We start from the raw sequence: 17791 nt of genomic DNA, 5'->3' as shown, positions 1-17791 counted from the left end.
GAAAGGAGTTTTTTTTTTTCTTTTAGGAAACAAATTTTGAAAGGAGTATTTTTTTTTTTTTAGGAAACAAATTTTGAAGGGATTAAAATGAATAGTTGAAATATTTATATATTATTATTATTACGGCCACGCTATGCTATGAATTGAATTTCCTCCCTCCAAAATATTTTGGGGAAAAAGTTTTCCCTCGAAAATCAGCTTGAAAACGAAAACCCTAAACAAAACTAACCAAAGTCATCGTGTGTTGTGTTGTGTATCAAAGAAAAGAAAAAGGATGTCGTCAAACCACGAAGATCTGGATCTCCTGCTTTCTCTTCACGACAGAGTTCCTGAAACCCCTCCCGCTTCTCCTTCTCCGCTTGATGCTGATGATGACGATGCTGTGTCTTACAAGCATAGGGAGAAACCTGATATGTCCGTTTTCAGAGACGCCGTTCAAGATTGTCTTCATACCCAACCCTCTAACCCTAACCCTAAATCCATTACCAAACCCCTCACCGACGATCCCCAACTTGACAAATTCTCTGGTCTTCGCATTACCAACCAATGTTTAACCCCTGCTGAGCTTAGGGAATCTGTTCAAGACATTCGTTTTGTTCGCCTACCCGTCATTAAGTATTCTTCTTCTTCTTCTTATTGTTTTCTACTTTTGCTTTTTAGATCTAAATTCATACTGATTCTGTCTGTGTATATTCAGGAATTTGGTGAATGGAGATTCTTTCTCTGGAAGTTGGGTCACTGTTGGAGTGTTAACTGAGAAGGGGATTCAGAAAACAAGTTCAAATGGGAAGAGCTATTGCATATGGAAAATTGGTTCTTTGGATGAAAATTCTATTTCTCTTTTCTTGTTTGGTAATGCTTATCAGAGGAACTGTCAAGAGAAGGAAGGAACCGTCTTTGCACTCTTCAATTCTACTGTCCGCAAGGATGCCAAGGTATATTCCTTATCATCTGCTTCCATTTTTTCAACCATCGCCTCTGAAATCTCTTTTTTATTTCTCTTGCTTTTGAAGGGTAATGGTTTTTCTTTGAGTATATACTCCCCTAACCAAATTATGAAGATGGGCACCTCTGTTGATTACGGAGTTTGCAAAGGGAAAAGAGCCGATGGGATGGCTTGTACACTGGCAATAAATAAGTAAGCAAATAAATCACATATCTTGTTATTTTGATTATTTAACTGTGGAATTGCAATAGGATTCTTTCTTAACTGTCTGTACCCAATCATTGTATATGCAATTTACCAAAGGAGTAAAGAGTAACTACTAACAATCACAGTTATTTTTCTTATAGACACTTCAGTAGATAGATTATCCATTTACTGAAATAAGTCTGATTTAAATGTGTGGAATTGGACACTAGTTGGATTCATAGTTCTAAATCACAAGTGTTTGCATTTGTCCTGTCACATTGTGGTGACAAATAAAATAAAAGAGGAGTGAATGTAATAGACGTTTGCATATTGATAGCCATTCAATAGCTTGGTCGCAATCCATGAATCATAATTCACATCTGTTAATCATGAGCAGTATCAGCTTTAACATGGATACATGTGCCTGCCATGCTAGGTTTCTTGTTATGCCATTTTTTCAGAGCACGCCATATTTATTAATAGACGTAAAACTATATGGCAATCTATAAGTCTTATATTGGTCTTTTTTTATACAAAAGAAAAACTAAACTTTGAAATGGAAAGCTCAATCTTGTTTTTAGGTGCCAGTTTAAGGGAATATACAAAGACATTATAGCTATATTAATATTGTTATATTACTTTTGTAAAGTTTGAGGGGTAACCTTGGCGCAACTGGTAAAGTTGTTGTCATGTGACTGGAAGGTCACGGGTTCAAGTCCTGGAAACAGCCTCTTGTGTAAAAAGAGGGTTAGGTTGCATACAATACACCAAATGGTGGGACCCCTTCTCGGACCCTGCGTATGCGGGAGCTTTAGTGCACCGGGTTGCCCTTTTTATTACTTTTGTAAAGTTTCCATTATGTCCCAGGATTATTATTCTGTTTCTGTTTCTCCAGACTTCGATTAATACTTTTCCTTGTCAACCATGTTTCTTTTTCTTCTTACAATATGATAATATTTGTCAAACTCTGAATGATTCACTACATAACCATTAATCTTTGTTATTTCAGGCGTCAAGGGACTTATTGTAAATATCATAAATCAGTAAGTACCATTTAATTATTTCATATTTTCTATCAGCATTCTATTGTAGCAAGGATATCAATCCACTAACCTATAACTTATGGCAGAAAGCATCAGAGAAATATTCCACTGTACGAACTGAACTCAAGGGAGGGTGAGTGTTTACCTATTTCAAGTTCTTATAAAAGTGCGCTCAATTTTTTTGATTTCATATGACATGTGGATGTAACATATACATGTGGTTCTTATTAGCAGAAACTTAAGAACAGCATTTAGGCCAAGAGATTATCTCAAGTCAGAAGGAATATACTTAGTCGACCCCCTCGCCGACAAAACAAACTTGAAAAAGTCTAAGCAAGTGAAATTGTTATCTGTGGATGGTATCAGAAAGGCATTGAGGTTTGTCAAGTCTGAGTTAATTGTTTTCTCCACTTGAGTTCTTTCTCTGCAAGTATTAATATTTTAATTTTGATACCAGCAATGCAGGAAAAGTAACAACAGCTTCACACTCGCAAGGGATTAGATTTCTTTCTGAGATTGCAGGTGATCAGACTAACTGTTAATTTTAATGGCATTAACATGTGTGTTCGTGTATACTGTATTTGTAGCTGACTTTTACCCCTTTACGGCTGTTTACAGGAAAATTTGATCCAAAAATGATGAAAAAAGAACCAAAGACTCCAAATGATCAAAGCAAATGCACAGCGAAGAGGTGAGATGCTAAAAAGGATTCAGGTTAATAGTACTTACGTCTTATGCATGTGTCCATTAGAGGCTTAACACACCTGTTACATGTTATTTATTATCTTCAGGAAATCATCTTCTGTTAATATGGGATACTCTTCTGTCATAAGAAACCAGCAGTTGGATGTTAAAAGAGTAAAGACAGAGAGGCAAGGTTTGGCTGATAAAGCCACAAAGAGTACAGGCAAGATGATTGAATTAGATCTTATTAGTTCGGACGAGGACTTCTGAAAATCATGTGTTGCTCTGCTCTATTTTGTTGTTGAGTGTCAAGAATGTGCTGTGAGAAGAAAATAAATACTACCGCGGGGTGGTGGTAAAAATTAAAATAGTGCACATTAGTGCCCATATAGTTTCGAAGGTTCACTTGAAAGATTAGTCTCTTGTGCAAATACGCCAAAGTCCTGCACAATAAAGAATTTATTTCTCTTAGTTATATTGGTAGTAGGGATACCAAATTTTACTAGGTTATCTACATTGTTATCAGTTGGGGATAAACTAAATGAGTTTAGCTCATCTGAATTCAGCAACTCCTTTCAAAAGATAAGTTAAGTATTTGTCAATGAATATATCATTCAAGGGTTGGTGGTCAACAACTTATTATTTAAAACAGTTGGATGTAATCTTTTTTCTTCAATTTGATAGCTGAGATGTGCTATTGATAACCTGTGATCCAAGTCATGTTAAATTGCACTTTCTTACTTGCTGTCCATCAATGTTTTTCCTTGTTGTTAATTTTTTTCACGGGCAGAGGCTCCAAGAAGTAGAAATGGGCTGGGTGGTCTGTCATAATATTCACCCACCAATCACGACCAAAACATGGTTGATGTTGTGTGGAAATAATCTGAACATAATCATGAAATCAGTGAATTTCTGAGCTTTTAATTGAATTGAACTGGAGAGTTTCATTTCAATGTATAATTACTGTTTTTTTTTTTAATCTTATTTCTGTATAATTACTGGTTGAATAAGTTGAAAACATTCCACATCAATTTTGTCAGCAGAATTAAAAATCAAATGTGACTAAAGATCCTATCAACTGTAAAAAGAACGAATCCAAGAAAGTAATTAGTTGTCAACAAAATTACCGTTGGAGCATGCACCAAATCTGTATCTGATCTCACACTATTATTGAATGAGATATACCTTACTGTTTACTAGCCCACTCGCTGTATTTATTCACTTGCTGATTTAGATTGTAGGCGATCAGCGTCAATTTCACCTCTCGATCTTTTAACAAAATGAAATTGTTTCTCAATATGTTCACTCACTTCATCTGCTACATTTATAGTTGATTTGTTATCAACCATGAGCTGCATTTGATCTTTACTCTTAATGTGTATCTTATCTAAAATTGTTTTAACTTTGAAGCCATGATGCTTGACAACATGACTCTGTAGCCTTTCTTAGGATGAAAACATATCCTGTTATGATTCTTTTAGCAGATTGGTCTCCACATCAATGAGAATCTTAACTCCCTTTCACTTTTGCATGATTTCAATTCCTTGGAAACAATAAACCATGGTCAAGTGGTCCATCTATCTACCTCAGTAATCTTATTTGCTTTGATATTCAGTTTGACCCCAAAAGGAATATTTATCTTGATGTTGTATAGGTATCCTACTGAGCTGACAATTTATTTGAAAAGATTTCTGATCATAATTTCTTTCAAGCATCAAGTTGATCTCTATATATGTTGGAGCTAGGTTATAGTCATGCATATCAAACCCCTTCAATAGGATGTTAGTTGGTATTCTGGTGTCGATTTAGTGTTGCTCTTGTTTTACTGTGGGAGGGTTCTTTTTGTTTTGTTTTGACTTGGCTTGAGTATTTCTTGTACACATTATTTATATCATTTCTTGTACACATTATTTATATCTGTCTGTGGTTTTGTATCTATTTGTACTCTTTTGGGAGATTTCTCCTATTTGTACTCTGAGAAAAATGAATTTTCAAAATATTGAGAAATAAATCGACACAATTTCCAATACATAATTTCTATTTTTTCCCTTCATGATGGTCGTAGATGCTATGCGCGGAAGTATGTTGCTAGACTCAAACTTAGAAATTTCCCTCTTATTATTGTTTGTCACTGGTTGGTCATCTGTATGCATACACCCATTAACAAAACTATAATTTTGAATGCCTTCACATAGACTCTATGTTCCACATTGCATTTGGTAAATCATGTAGTAACAGAAAACTGTCAATCCCTTCATTCCAAGAAGATTGAGGGGTATGTTCACAATTCCTTCCACTTTTGAGACTGGTGGTTAATACTAATACCACCATTATGAGCTACTTCTGCTTCAGCAGCGTCACAACACCAAGAGTGGAGTGATAACAGAAGCTGTCTCTGTACATAGAGCCCATCCCAACACCAAGAGCATCGAGACTTGAACGAATGATTTAGGGTTTTAGAGGCGAGAACCAGAGCAAGAAAATGGTCATGGTTCATGAACTTCGCCAAGATTCATTTAGGGTTTGCGAGACAATTTTAGCGCTACCGTGGTTGTGCGTCAACCTCGGCTTATGGGATACTGGTTGCTGGTAAGTGGTTACTAATTTCATTCTCTTTCTTGTATTTTCAATTGCATGAAACCTTTGTGCAAACGACCATTATGCTATGCACCCATATCAAAAGGAATCAATCATTATTTCAATGCGTTACCTACACATTATATAGTGTAAGAGCATTTTTAATGATAGACACTATTCTAGATTCTTAACTCACTTTTAGTGGGCACTCAATACCAAATAGGATTTAACAACCCCAACAACCTTTGATTCTAACAGTAGTGTCCTTAAGAGCTTAAAAAGCAGATTCTACAATTTATCTCTTAAGATTTAAGAGCCGATTTTATAGGTGGTGTCCATGCCAGTGATCTCAAATGGTGCAAATACTAAAAACCAGTTCTTCCATATAAGAACATGCATTGGAGGCGCTCTTAATCACAATCTATCCGACTCTATTTGTGTCGCTTTCTTGGCAAAATGAGTGATGCCATCTTTTATTTTTGTTACATGAATTGTACCACTTAATGTTTTAAGTTGGGGGCGGTTACTTATTTATTGAACCCATTTCTAATTAGATATCTTTTCCTAAATTCTAAAATTGGATCTCTGAAGCCACTGCAGTAATACTAATAAATTGATACCTGCCTTTTATGGCTTACGTAGAAATCGAGTTCAATCAACAGTTGTGTTAATTGCTTTTTACACGGTCGTTTGAGAATCTGCTTCCTCCAACATGCAGAGCTAATTGGGTGGTTCTCAAACTGAATGTCAAGGTTAGTTTCTGGGCATGTTAAACACATTTTTTTGAGACCAACCTGTATTTAATGTCCATAAACATGGTTTCGATTTGCTTAATAGGTTAGTGGTCTGATTTTCTGTATTTTATGAAGGGTGAGGAGCTGAGAAAACTTATTGATGCATCTTTAAAAGTTCTGCAGATAATAAAATATTTTGACCTAAGCAGTTCCCTGTTGAATACAGAATGTGAAGGCTGTTTCGATGCAGCTATCAAAGCAATTCTTCAGGCCCCAAAGAGGAAGAAAAAGAAGAGAAAGGGGCAAAATGCCTGTTCCATGGCAGTAGCCACTTCCTGGTAGTCTTCATCATAGCATATAACCATTTTCAATCCGGTTATGCACATTGAGGTTCCGTCCTAAGCTTCAAGCTAATTTTTTAGCTGTATGGTCGTAATTTGCTGTGGCTGGTGTGCACACCTCTTTCACTTATACATGCTTGTATTAACTATTAACATACCATTTCCTGCTGTGGACATGAATTTTGTAAATGTTGTATTTTATTATCATCATGTGCTTCCATTTGTAGTTTGTTACATTAAGGTTCACCCATTCATTTGTTTGCTAGTTTTCCTGTGCTGCTGTGTTCTAACTTGTAAGTTGTTGTAACCCAAAGTAAAAATTGGGTTGAATATTTTCCTGACGCATGTTATAAAGATGTTTACAAGCAAATATTATGTGAATGAAATCAAATTTTAAAACGGTTAGTCTTAGTTTTGGAGTGGTTAGCTGTTACAGCTTACAAGGCTACAAAAACTTGGTCTCTTGCAGTGTTCATTTTGGCATTTGTGCATTTTCACAAGTGGTAACGAGAACGTATTTAAAAAGTCAAGATTTAGATACTTGGATTGCTAAAGCACTGATTCTGATTGATTGATTAATTAATTTATGAGCTTGCTTTACTAGTTGTCATGAATTCTCTTTTATGATATTCTCCTGACATGACAGTCATAGAAACTTGGGGTCTTGACTAGCTACAATACAACAATGGGGCGGAGCGGGGCACGCAACGCTTTCCTCGCATGCCTTCCTGTTTAGATCAATGAATATGAATGCAGGTAACCTGTGTATTCATAGATATTTTTGCATGTATTTAAGAATTAAATATAAAAATAGAAAAACAATATCATACAATGATATATAATATAATATTATGATCTCCCCTTGTCATCTAATAGATATTCATTTACTATCCATTGCAAATAATCCACCAGTAAAGAATTGTTAGGGTTTTTGTTTCATTTATATATTCTCTTTCATATTTTCCCCTCAGAAAAGAAATTAGCATTCAAAATTATTGGTGTGCTCAAGCACCTACCGGAGTACAGTGGTTAGATTTCTTTATCATTACATAATTTCCATAAAGTTTTTAGAGGTAGCAGTTATTGCATGACTATCAATATTTAAATAAACATGCATTAAACTCCCATTTTTTATAATTGCGGAATGCATTAATATACTCTATATGCAACTTGGGCAACCATTACCCCACACACACAGGTAAATGGATTATGAATCTGTGATTCCATTTTGTACTACTAAGTCCATCCATTATTGCAGAAAGAAGATGGTAAAACTCATTTAAGATTCTTTTAACTTAATTCCAAGAATGTAGTTGAGTAGGCCATAGCACCAATCTAATTTCTGGTGGTAAATTCACAGTTTATGCTTTATATAAACAAAGGCCTGTGGGGACGAGATTACCACTTAAGATCGTGATACTTGAACTACTGCTTATTTTTATTCGTCTTACCTAATAATAATTGAATTATCGCTTTTGATTATGGAATAATGTATTTTTTGAGCTTGTGTCAAATTAAATTGTATTTACTTTTTTCCCTTTTCAACAGCATAACATAATAGATTGAGGGAAAATGGAAAGATGTGAAATAAAATAAAATTACTATTCAATTGTTTGAATTATTTTACAATAAAATAAAATAGAGGAAAAGACTTGGTCTTTCTCATGGTGTCCAAATTGAAAGGAAGAAAAAAAGTTTAGTCTTAGACGGAATGAAATGCAATTCCTTCTTATTCTCCTTTTTTTTTTTTTTTTTTTTTTACCATGAGATAAGAATTGAACCATTAACCAGACGCTTAAAGGACACAAGTCCCTTACCACTTGGATTAATCTATTGTTGGTCAATTCCTTATCCAATTCAACTTAAACAATATAATTGGAGGAAAGGAAAATGAACAACAATCAAAGTTTGATTTTAAGACGCATAGAGAGGGCTGCTTCTAAATTACAATGTTAATCACATTGGCTGGTCACCATCTTTTCAAGTTTGTATTTGTACTACTAGTATTATGTCATGGTTCTCAGTCAGCAATGGTATGTTTTAAAATAAAATAAAATAAAATAAAAATGATGGCGCGACTTGAGAAATAAATAACAATATCTCTTCTCTTGAACCTACATTGTTTATAATTGTTGATTATTCATTGTTTAAAGTTGTTGATTTGGATGCAACAACTTAGACTTTCACCTTTTACTGCCTGCCCTGAGTAGTTAGTTAACTTTGAAATGATATGTTTGTTTCTACATGCTTTTTTTTTTTTCTTTCTTAAAAAGAATATATTGTTTTTTTTTTTTGTCTTAGATGAAGTGGTAATCTACCGAAATTAAACTCGCACACAACTGTGAGGTTCCGATTTCGAACCCGGGTCACGACTTCCGGCCTTACAATTTCGGCATTTGCTAGTTGAGCTAGGACTTCTAGACAAAAAGAATATATTGTTATTATTATTATTATTATTATTATTATTATTATTATTATTATTATTATTATTATTATTATTATTATTATTATTAATGGACTGAGGGAATCCCCTCTGATAGAATGTATTTTTGGTGTAACAAAACAAACCATATGGTACCTAACGAACAACATAGTTGTTCCCGTCTCGACCAAATATTAAAACGAACCATATGGTCGCATACATGAAAGCTGAAACATAACATGTAGCTGATAATTATACAAAAGATTTTGAACGTGTTAAATTAAATAAACAAAATTTTAAAGATTTGAAAAAATTTCATTTATTGACATTTGGTCACTTGTGGCTCGGACGATGACGATCATGCATTTGACTAGGAAAGTTGGGATTCACACACATTGACGCATTTGAGACATTGGTAGTTTTTTGGACAGTTTGATCTTGATGTTGGATCCTGATGACTGTCAAGATTATATAACGGAAGCACATTGCCTCACTTCAATTAAAGTTTGGGACTAATGTAATGTAATGTAATGTTGATTCTTGTTCAAAGTCGTTAGTGCAGCAGTTAGACTGATGCAATTTGGAAATAACTTATATTTTTTACCCTCAAACCATATGCTTGCTTGCTTACCAAATTTAGGTTCATACTTCTCTCTGTCTTCTCTTGTTTGTCGTTTATTCCTTTTGCATTTTTCCCCCTTATAATATCATGACCGATTGACCATCCTATTCTTTTTTAATTATTATTATCCCTTCTTGTTATATCTCATAGTTAATTTATATAACAGACAGAAACAATATTCTTATGTCTCAACCATGGTAGTTCTGTTTTATCATTCATCAAAGAAAAGAAAAGAAAGGGTTGATTGATTGAAATAATGACAGTGAAAGAGAGATGTGTTTTGGTGGGAATTAGAATTGATAGGCATAGCAGCAGACAGCTCCTCAACTGGGCTATAGCCAAAGTTGCTCAACCTCGTGATTATGTTATTGCAATCCATGTTGTTACGACTATAGGTAACCAACCGACTTTAATCTACTACATATTATCATATCTAATTTTTTCTGAAACTTACTATTTTTACTTGTGACTTGTATGATTTTTTTTTGAAAATATTTATATAGATCATGTTTCTGAAAGCAAGGCCTTGGTAGATGATTATTTAGAGGTTTATCAAGGGATGTGCGATGCCAAAAAGGTATAAGCACACATTTATTATGCACCTAACTGTCCTTTTCTTATTCATTCATTACTAACATCAATTATTTATTTGGCCTCATTAAATTTCAGGTAAGTCTCTCGGGTCATATCTTGACAGGAACAACTTTTAGAAATATTCTCATCACAGAAGCAAAAAACCGTGCTGCTATTGCTCTAGTGGTAGGGTATGTGGATTTAATTTACCGTCATTCATTCTTTTCTTCTGTCTTTTTCTATAACATGTTTCATTTTCAGGGGTGGAGCTTCCACGGCTAAATATTGCGCCAAACGAGTACCAGGCAGCACCAATGTTATCGGTATTCAGGGTGCAAGAATTGTGTTCCAAAGGTGCACAGATAATAAACAACTAATAGGTTTGGTTAATTTGGTATATTATATTGTATCACATTCATGCACGTGTGTCTTGTTTTTATATTATAGGAAACGTGTTTTACTTTTCTTTTTGCTCTCAAAGGAAATTTACTATAGCAAATTTGTTTCCAACTATGAATATGATTATGCTAGGTGGCATTATAGAGGATCCTAGACCGAGTCTTATCAGCAGGGTGGTCCAGTCTGCATTTGGCACTGACAACTCAGAGAATGAGAATGAGAAATCGAGAAGCCAAGAAGACAAAAGAAAACGGGAGGAAGAAACATTTAAAGAAGAGATGAAAGTGTCATCAAGATTATCAACATCGCAGAAGCTTGGTTGGCCACTTCTCCGCAGGATGCATACAGAAATCTCAAGGGACATGTCTGTTGTACAATGGGTAATGAACTTACCGGATCGCTCAACACACAAATATAATAACAATAGACACAGTTCATCTCAAATTGAGGGCCAGAGCTATAAAAATGTTATTAGTTTCAGTAGCTGCAAGTGGTTTATCTTTGAGGTTCTCAACTCTTGCACTTGTCAATTCTCTTCAGGTCAGACTCATAACATCACTGCTGCTAATTAGTACTAGTTTACCATACATGAAGAAAGTTCTTATTTATGAATTCTCAATTTTACTGTTTTTAAATTGTATTATTATTACAGAAAATGTGATTGGAATTGGAGGGAGCAATCGCGTGTACAGAGGAACCCTCCCCGATGGGAAGCCAGTGGCAATCAAAGTTATGCAGTCATCAAAAGAAGCTTTCAAAGATTTTGCACTTGAAGTTGAAATAATGTCCTCATTGAACCACCCACGCATCACTCCTCTGCTAGGGATTTGCATTAGAGATGAGACTTTGATATCTGTTTATGATTATTTCCCCCAAGGAACCTTAGACCAAAATCTACGCGGTTAGTCCTACTAATATTTCTTCTCTTTTCACTTATCATTGTAACTACTAGCCTGTACACACTAAATGCTTTTCTGATAAAAATGGAAGTTACAAAATTGAATGTAATTAATTAAAAATAGAATTAGTATATATACACTAGAAAGTGGATATGATATATTATTTACTGATGAAATTGGAAATAATGGATATAGGTAAGAACAAGGATGAATCTATGTTGACATGGGAAGACAGATTTAAGGTAGCTGTTGGGATTGGTGAAGCACTGAATTACCTGCACAAGCACAACAAGCCTATTATACATAGAGACGTCAAGTCTTCCAACATTCTTCTTTCCGAAGGGTTTGAGCCACATGTAATCATAACTTTGATACTATTAACTAGAATTGATAATTAATATCATTTTATGTTTGAAATTTTTGATTGTGATGTGACATGTACACATTCGTTATTATTTTCTTCATGCGTGTGACATACAGTTATCTGATTTTGGACTTGCCATGTGGGGACCAACAACTTCATCTTTTGTGATACAAGACGATGTAGTTGGAACTTTTGGTTATCTTGCACCTGAATACTTCATGTATGGAAAGGTTAGTGACAAGATAGATGTTTATGCCTTTGGTGTGGTGCTACTTGAACTTATATCAGGAAGGGAACCAATTGACTCCAAAACTTGTGAAGGACTCGAAATCAGTTTGGTCACATGGGCAAAACCAATTTTAGAGAGTGGGGATGTTAAAAGCTTATTGGATCCAAAGTTGCAAGGAAAATTTGATGTAGCACAAATGCACAGAATGGTTCTTGCAGCATCTCTGTGCATTACACGAGCTGCGCGACTTCGTCCTAATATGAATCTGGTGATAATACCAATGGCAATGACTCTCAAGTTATTGATCGATTTTTTAAAAATGCTCAGTTTCTGAGGTATATGATATCATTTCCATTATGTGCAGATACTGAAGATCTTAAACGGATGTGATGAGAAAGTCGAAAACATGTTTAAATCTCAGGAGAGTGATCATGATCATGATCATTCTGAAAATCTTGATGATGAAGTCTATCCAAATTCAAGTGCAGAATTGCACCTTAGCCTTGCATTACTTGACGTTGACAATGATACTGCATCATCGTATAGTAGTATCGGCATTAATGAATATTTGAAAGAACATTGGAGCCGATCATCTAGTTTCAATTAGCTTCTTCCAATTTTATGATCCTATATTAGCAGGCGGCGCGGCAGTTTGTAAATTATGGATATAGTTAAATAAAAAATCTACCCCCATAATCCATTAAGAATGTTTGGAAGATTTAGAGAGACATTTGCTTCCATTTGAAGTTTCTTTTCAATAATATATATACTAATAAAGGTTTTACCTTTTTTTGTGGAGTGGAAAATTCATACAGTGGTTGGAACACTATATAGTTTCTGTTAAAATGTTACAACGTAAGGAAAAGCATATATGTCAGCATGAAGCAAATAACAAGCAAGTGGTTGGATTCTATATGTCTGCAGACATGTTTGGTTTGATCGGTTATTTGACTTTCACCATTGGAATGATTCTTTCTAGAAAGCCAGTCTTGTTCATCTTCAAAGTCATTTGCAACGGAAGAGGGACCCAATTCAGAGTCAACTTTGTATATTCTTCTAAGACTATCTCCATTTTTTTTCAAGCTTCTCCACTGAAGGAATCCTCCTCCTCCTCCTCTTCCTCATCATCATTATCATCATAGCTCCTTTTCCTCTCTCTTTTTTCCTTCCTTTTCTTAGAGTACTCTACCCTCTTCCCATAGAGCTTCAAAAGCGGATAACGAGAATCATCATATAAAATTAGAGTTTTGTTACTTTGACAAAAAAAAAAAAAAAATCACAACAAATTAGATGATAGCACATTTCAAATACATTCATGAATATAATAAAGTGTTGCAACTCATTAACCATCAATCGAAACAATTGACCGTGATTTTGAACATCGTCGTTAACTACAATACTTAAGCGTTGAAATGTATACATATATCTATTAATCATCCAATACTGTCAAAAATAAATTCTATAATCTTCCAAATTTTGTTCAAATATACAGGTTTTTCAAGTGATCAAATGTACATCATATTCATTAACCACATTTTGCATTCAACGTTCAAAATTGTGGTTAACTTTGTTCCATGAATGATTAATGAGTTGTAACACCTTGTTATATTCATTAACCATAAATTGTGTTCACTGTATATTTAAATTGCATTAACCATCAAATTTTTGTGCCAAAATAATATTCTTAAGAGCGATAAGGTGACCGATGGTTTGAATGACAAACATGAAAGTTTTAATGATAAGAAACTCGTAGATAAAATTCCTCAACAAACAAAATACTAATTAACAACTCATATTTGTCATTTTAGAAAGAAAAAAAGTCAGCATATAAAAAAATGAGTTCTATTATTGCAACTTAAAATTTTAGGACTAGCCAATGTTTTTTTTTTTTGTGGTGGCCAGACTTTGAACCCTGGACCTTGCATATTATGTATTGTCCATACCAACTGAGCTAAGCTCCCGAGGACGGATCAGCCAATGTTTAATATATCATGTATAATATCGATTGAAATTTAAATACATTTCATCACAAATTCATTAATCAGTATTCAGTCCTCACAAGTTGAGTGCTTACAAAATTATTGTAACAATTTTTTTTAGCAACCATTTTATGGAATTTTTGTCGAGGTGGAGAGACCCAAATGAAAAAGACAGAGGCATGGTTGTAGGTGGAAAAATATAGATGTTCTTCTTCTTAATTTTAATAAATATAAAATGTTGGAACAAAATGTGTTTAACAATGAACCTTAAAGAGTTTTGATGATAACAAGGTATTAAAAATTGTAAATTGGACTAGCTAATATTTGTTCAAGTGTACAGGACCATAATTAAAAAGTTACATCATTGGTTGGTTCTGAATGAGCAAATAAAGAGCAAAAGAAAATGAAGCTTAGATGATTCTGAAGGCAAAGCGCTCCTGAAGTCAAGCTGCTCCTGAAGAAATACCGCTCCTGAAGTAAAGCTGCTCCTGAAGAAGAATGCTTCTGAAGACAAGAGGTCCAGAAGCCACATCATCAGAAGCTGCACCATCAGAAGCTGCAGAAGTCACTTCATCAGAAGCTGCATCATCAGAAGCTGCCTCATCAGAAGCTATTTCACCAGAAGCTGAATCTCAACTGGATTTGCAAAAGATTCAAGAATTGAAGAATTATCAATGCAAAAGCTGTCCATTGGATTCGAAAACACAAACAAAGGATTAGTGGAATTTTGCAACGGTCATTTCAAAGGTGTTTGAAGGCTTGTGCTTGCATTTTGGACGAAAGCGTTGACATTGTACTTTGTACGAATTGTACAACCACGTTCTCCACTACTCTGTTTTGTGTCCACGCTTCAAGACAAGAAAACAGCTCCAGAATACGGTCTCGCCTGCATATATGTTCCTTTGGATAAGGAATGGATTTCAAATTGGTTCTTCATAGGACAACAACCAAATCAGGCAAAAGATCATTGGTGAAAGATCAAGCTTCAACTAACGACTCTTTGGTGTGCTGGCAATTTCACAACGTCTCTTTCACACCTCTATATAAAGGAGTGAAGACCTAGAGATTTGGCAATGCAAGAACGCTGAACGAAAGACTCACAACATTTTTTATAAGTGCCAAACCTCTGCTGAAATTGTTCTGCATTCACTTAGAATTTCTGTGTCTCAAAGTCATATCTTAGAAATTCTTAAGTCCATTGAGTCTGTATCTGATTTGTATTGTGAGCACCTCTGATTGTATATCAAGTGTTCAATCTTAAACAATTTTCTGTGTAATTTTGTTTAGTTAGGAAGTCTCTTGCAGTTGTGCTTGAGCAGGAAGTCTCTTGATTGTGTTCTTGAGCAAAGGAAGTCTCTTGCTTGTGTGCTTGAGCATTGGAAGTCTCTTGCTTGTGTGCTTGAGCATTTGTAATCAGATATTACTCATAGTGAAATCTCCTTGGAAGTGCAAGGGGGACTGGACTACTTCCGGATTGTGGAAGGAACCAGTATAATTGCTTTGTGTCGTTCTTCTTCTCTCTCTCTGTTTTATTCCGCTGCATTTAGATTCTGATTATCACTTCAGAAGCTGTCTCACCTAGCTTCTGATCAGTGTGTTCAGTTTTTAGGAGAAACGAAGAATTTTTCAAAACACAATTCAACCCCCCTTCTTGTGTTTTTTCTCACCTTCAATTGGTATCTAGAGCCTTGGTCTGTTGTGTATCACTTAACCGTGCAACAGTCAAAGATCTGAGAAAAACATGTCTACTCCTCCTCCTACTGGTTCTGGTGAAACTAGCTATAAACATGTCTCACATGATTATAGTGATAGTAAGAAAACCAGTGTTGGAAAAGTTCCAAAGTTCAATGGAGATGCTGAAGAGTTCTCTTGGTGGAAGACCAACTTTTACAGTTACATCATGAGCCTGGATGAAGAATTATGGGATATTCTGGAAGATGGTGTTGGTGATTTAGTCCTTGATGAAGAAGGAGCTGCTGTGGATAGAAAGAAACATACTCCAGAACTGAGGAAACTTTACAAGAAGCATCATATTATCAGAGGAGCCCTTGTCACTGCCATACCCAAAGCAGAGTATATGAAGATGAGTGACAAATCCACTGCTAAAGCTATGTTTGCTTCTCTCTGTTCAAATTATGAAGGGAGCAAGAAGGTCAAAGAAGCAAAGGCTCTTCTGCTTGTACATCAGTATGAGCTATTCAAGATGAAGGATGATGAAACTATTGAGGAGATGTACTCAAGGTTTCAAACCTTAGTTTCTGGGCTACAGATTCTAAAGAAGAGCTATGTTGCTTCTGATCATGTAAGCAAGATTCTCAGAAGCTTACCTGCCAGATGGAGACCAAAAGTGACTGCCATTGAGGAAGCTAAAGATTTAAACACTTTAAGTGTCGAAGATCTTGTTAGTTCTCTCAAAGTTCATGAGTTAAGTCTTAATGAACATGAGTCTACTAAGAAGAGTAACTCAATAGCTCTTCCATCCAAAGGCAAGTCATCAAAAGCTCTCAAAGTGGTTGAATCTGAAGAGGAAGAACAGTCAAGTTCAGATTCTGAACCAGATGCTGCTGAAATGGCCATGCTCTCAAACAGACTTCAATATCTGGCCAAGAAGAACAGAAAGTTTCTCTCCAGAAGGGGTAACTCCAGAAGCTCAAAGAAAGAAGATCAGAAGGGATGCTTCAACTGTAAGAAGCCTGGACACTTCATTGCTGAATGCCCTGATCTTCAAAGAGAAAAGTCAAAGGACAAGTCAAAGAGGTCTACATTCAAACCAAGCAAACTCAAGAAGCAGATTAAGCAGAGTTTAATGGCAACCTGGGATGATTTGGGTAGTGAATCTGGATCTGATAAAGAGGAAGCTGATGAAGATGCAAAGGTAGCTGTTGGGTTGGTAGCAACAGCAACTTCAGAAGCTGGATCAGATTCAGACTCAGAAGATGAAAACGAGGTATATTCCAAAATTCCCAGAAATGAACTTGTTGAGTCACTTAAAGAACTTCTTACACATTTTGAAGTAAGAACCAATGAGTTGAAGGATTTAAAAGAAAAATATGCTGATTTGGTACAACAGCAAAAATCAACTCTATTGGATCTGAAAGCTTCTGAACAAGGACTTAGGGGCTTTGACTTCATGTGTAAAACATATGAAGATCAGCTCAGGTTCTTATGTCAGAAGCTACAAGAAAAGTGTAATGAAAAACCTTTAAGTAACCATGAAATTGCTCTTGAAGATTTTATTATATCTGGTATTGACAGAAGCAGAGTGGCTTCTATGATTTATAGCATTTACAAGAACAACGGCAGAGGAATTGGTTTTCCAGAAGTGAAACTTGAGAAAACCAATCTAAAATCTTGTTGTGAATGCATCAAGGAAGGACTGAAAACATTCTTTGTACCAGAAAGGGCTGAGTTAGAAACTGTTGTTCAATCAGAACCTGAAGCTTCTAGTTCTAAGGCTAAGATTACTTCAAAGCCAAAGAACTCTAAGTCAAAGGCTATGATCAAATCTGATTCCAAGACTTCAAAGGTCAGGATCCTGAAAAGATCAGAACCTATTCCTCAGAGTCTGGTGAAACCAAAATCTGGGGTTCTGAAGTCTAAGTTTCAGAAGAAGATAGTTACTGCTTCTGAAGTACCAAAACCTAAGGTGATGGTTAATCAGAAGCAACCCAACTCACAGCACAAGGTACAAGAAGTGAAGAGTAAAGCCTTAAGTACTAACCTTCCAGGACCCATAGAACAATGGGTACCTAAATCTAAAAATGTCAATGATGCAGGTATGTCTAAGAGCAGT

At 35.3% G+C, this 17791-nt stretch overlaps 2 protein-coding genes across 2 annotated transcripts; both read left to right on the top strand.

Moving 5' to 3' along the window:
- Nucleotides 1-230: 230 nt before the first annotated feature.
- MCM10 (minichromosome maintenance 10) lies at nt 231-3563 on the top strand. Its single transcript, XM_085757340.1, has 9 exons — nt 231-615; nt 698-935; nt 1014-1138; nt 2142-2175; nt 2262-2308; nt 2410-2553; nt 2633-2697; nt 2794-2866; nt 2967-3563. Exons 1-9 carry the CDS (start codon nt 275-277, stop codon nt 3127-3129), a joined length of 1230 nt encoding a protein of 409 aa, XP_085613466.1. The 5' UTR covers nt 231-274; the 3' UTR covers nt 3130-3563.
- A 6182-nt stretch (nt 3564-9745) lies between these two features.
- On the top strand, nt 9746-12825 carry LOC146943251 (protein kinase STUNTED-like). Its single transcript, XM_085757339.1, has 9 exons — nt 9746-9950; nt 10059-10132; nt 10225-10319; nt 10390-10508; nt 10660-11067; nt 11180-11428; nt 11622-11782; nt 11907-12287; nt 12384-12825. Exons 1-9 carry the CDS (start codon nt 9812-9814, stop codon nt 12624-12626), a joined length of 1869 nt encoding a protein of 622 aa, XP_085613465.1. The 5' UTR covers nt 9746-9811; the 3' UTR covers nt 12627-12825.
- Nucleotides 12826-17791: the final 4966 nt, after the last annotated feature.

This window comes from Medicago sativa, chromosome 3 (genome assembly GCF_051527215.1).
Source record: "Medicago sativa cultivar Bolivia chromosome 3, Bolivia_mono, whole genome shotgun sequence".
NCBI classification, from domain to species: Eukaryota; Viridiplantae; Streptophyta; class Magnoliopsida; order Fabales; family Fabaceae; genus Medicago; species Medicago sativa.
Note: the sequence above shows the minus strand (reverse complement) of the source record. Positions and strands in the feature narration are given on the sequence as shown.

Coding starts and splice junctions, on each gene's coding strand:
- MCM10 (XM_085757340.1), top strand. CDS start 275: ATGTCGTCAAACCACGAAGATCTGGATCTCCTGCTTTCTCTTCACGAC. Junction 616..697: donor GTTCGCCTACCCGTCATTAA/GTATTCTTCTTC, acceptor GTGTATATTCAG/GAATTTGGTGAATGGAGATT. Junction 2,698..2,793: donor ATTTCTTTCTGAGATTGCAG/GTGATCAGACTA, acceptor GGCTGTTTACAG/GAAAATTTGATCCAAAAATG.
- LOC146943251 (XM_085757339.1), top strand. CDS start 9,812: ATGACAGTGAAAGAGAGATGTGTTTTGGTGGGAATTAGAATTGATAGG. Junction 10,320..10,389: donor GCTATTGCTCTAGTGGTAGG/GTATGTGGATTT, acceptor TTTCATTTTCAG/GGGTGGAGCTTCCACGGCTA. Junction 12,288..12,383: donor TTCGTCCTAATATGAATCTG/GTGATAATACCA, acceptor CATTATGTGCAG/ATACTGAAGATCTTAAACGG.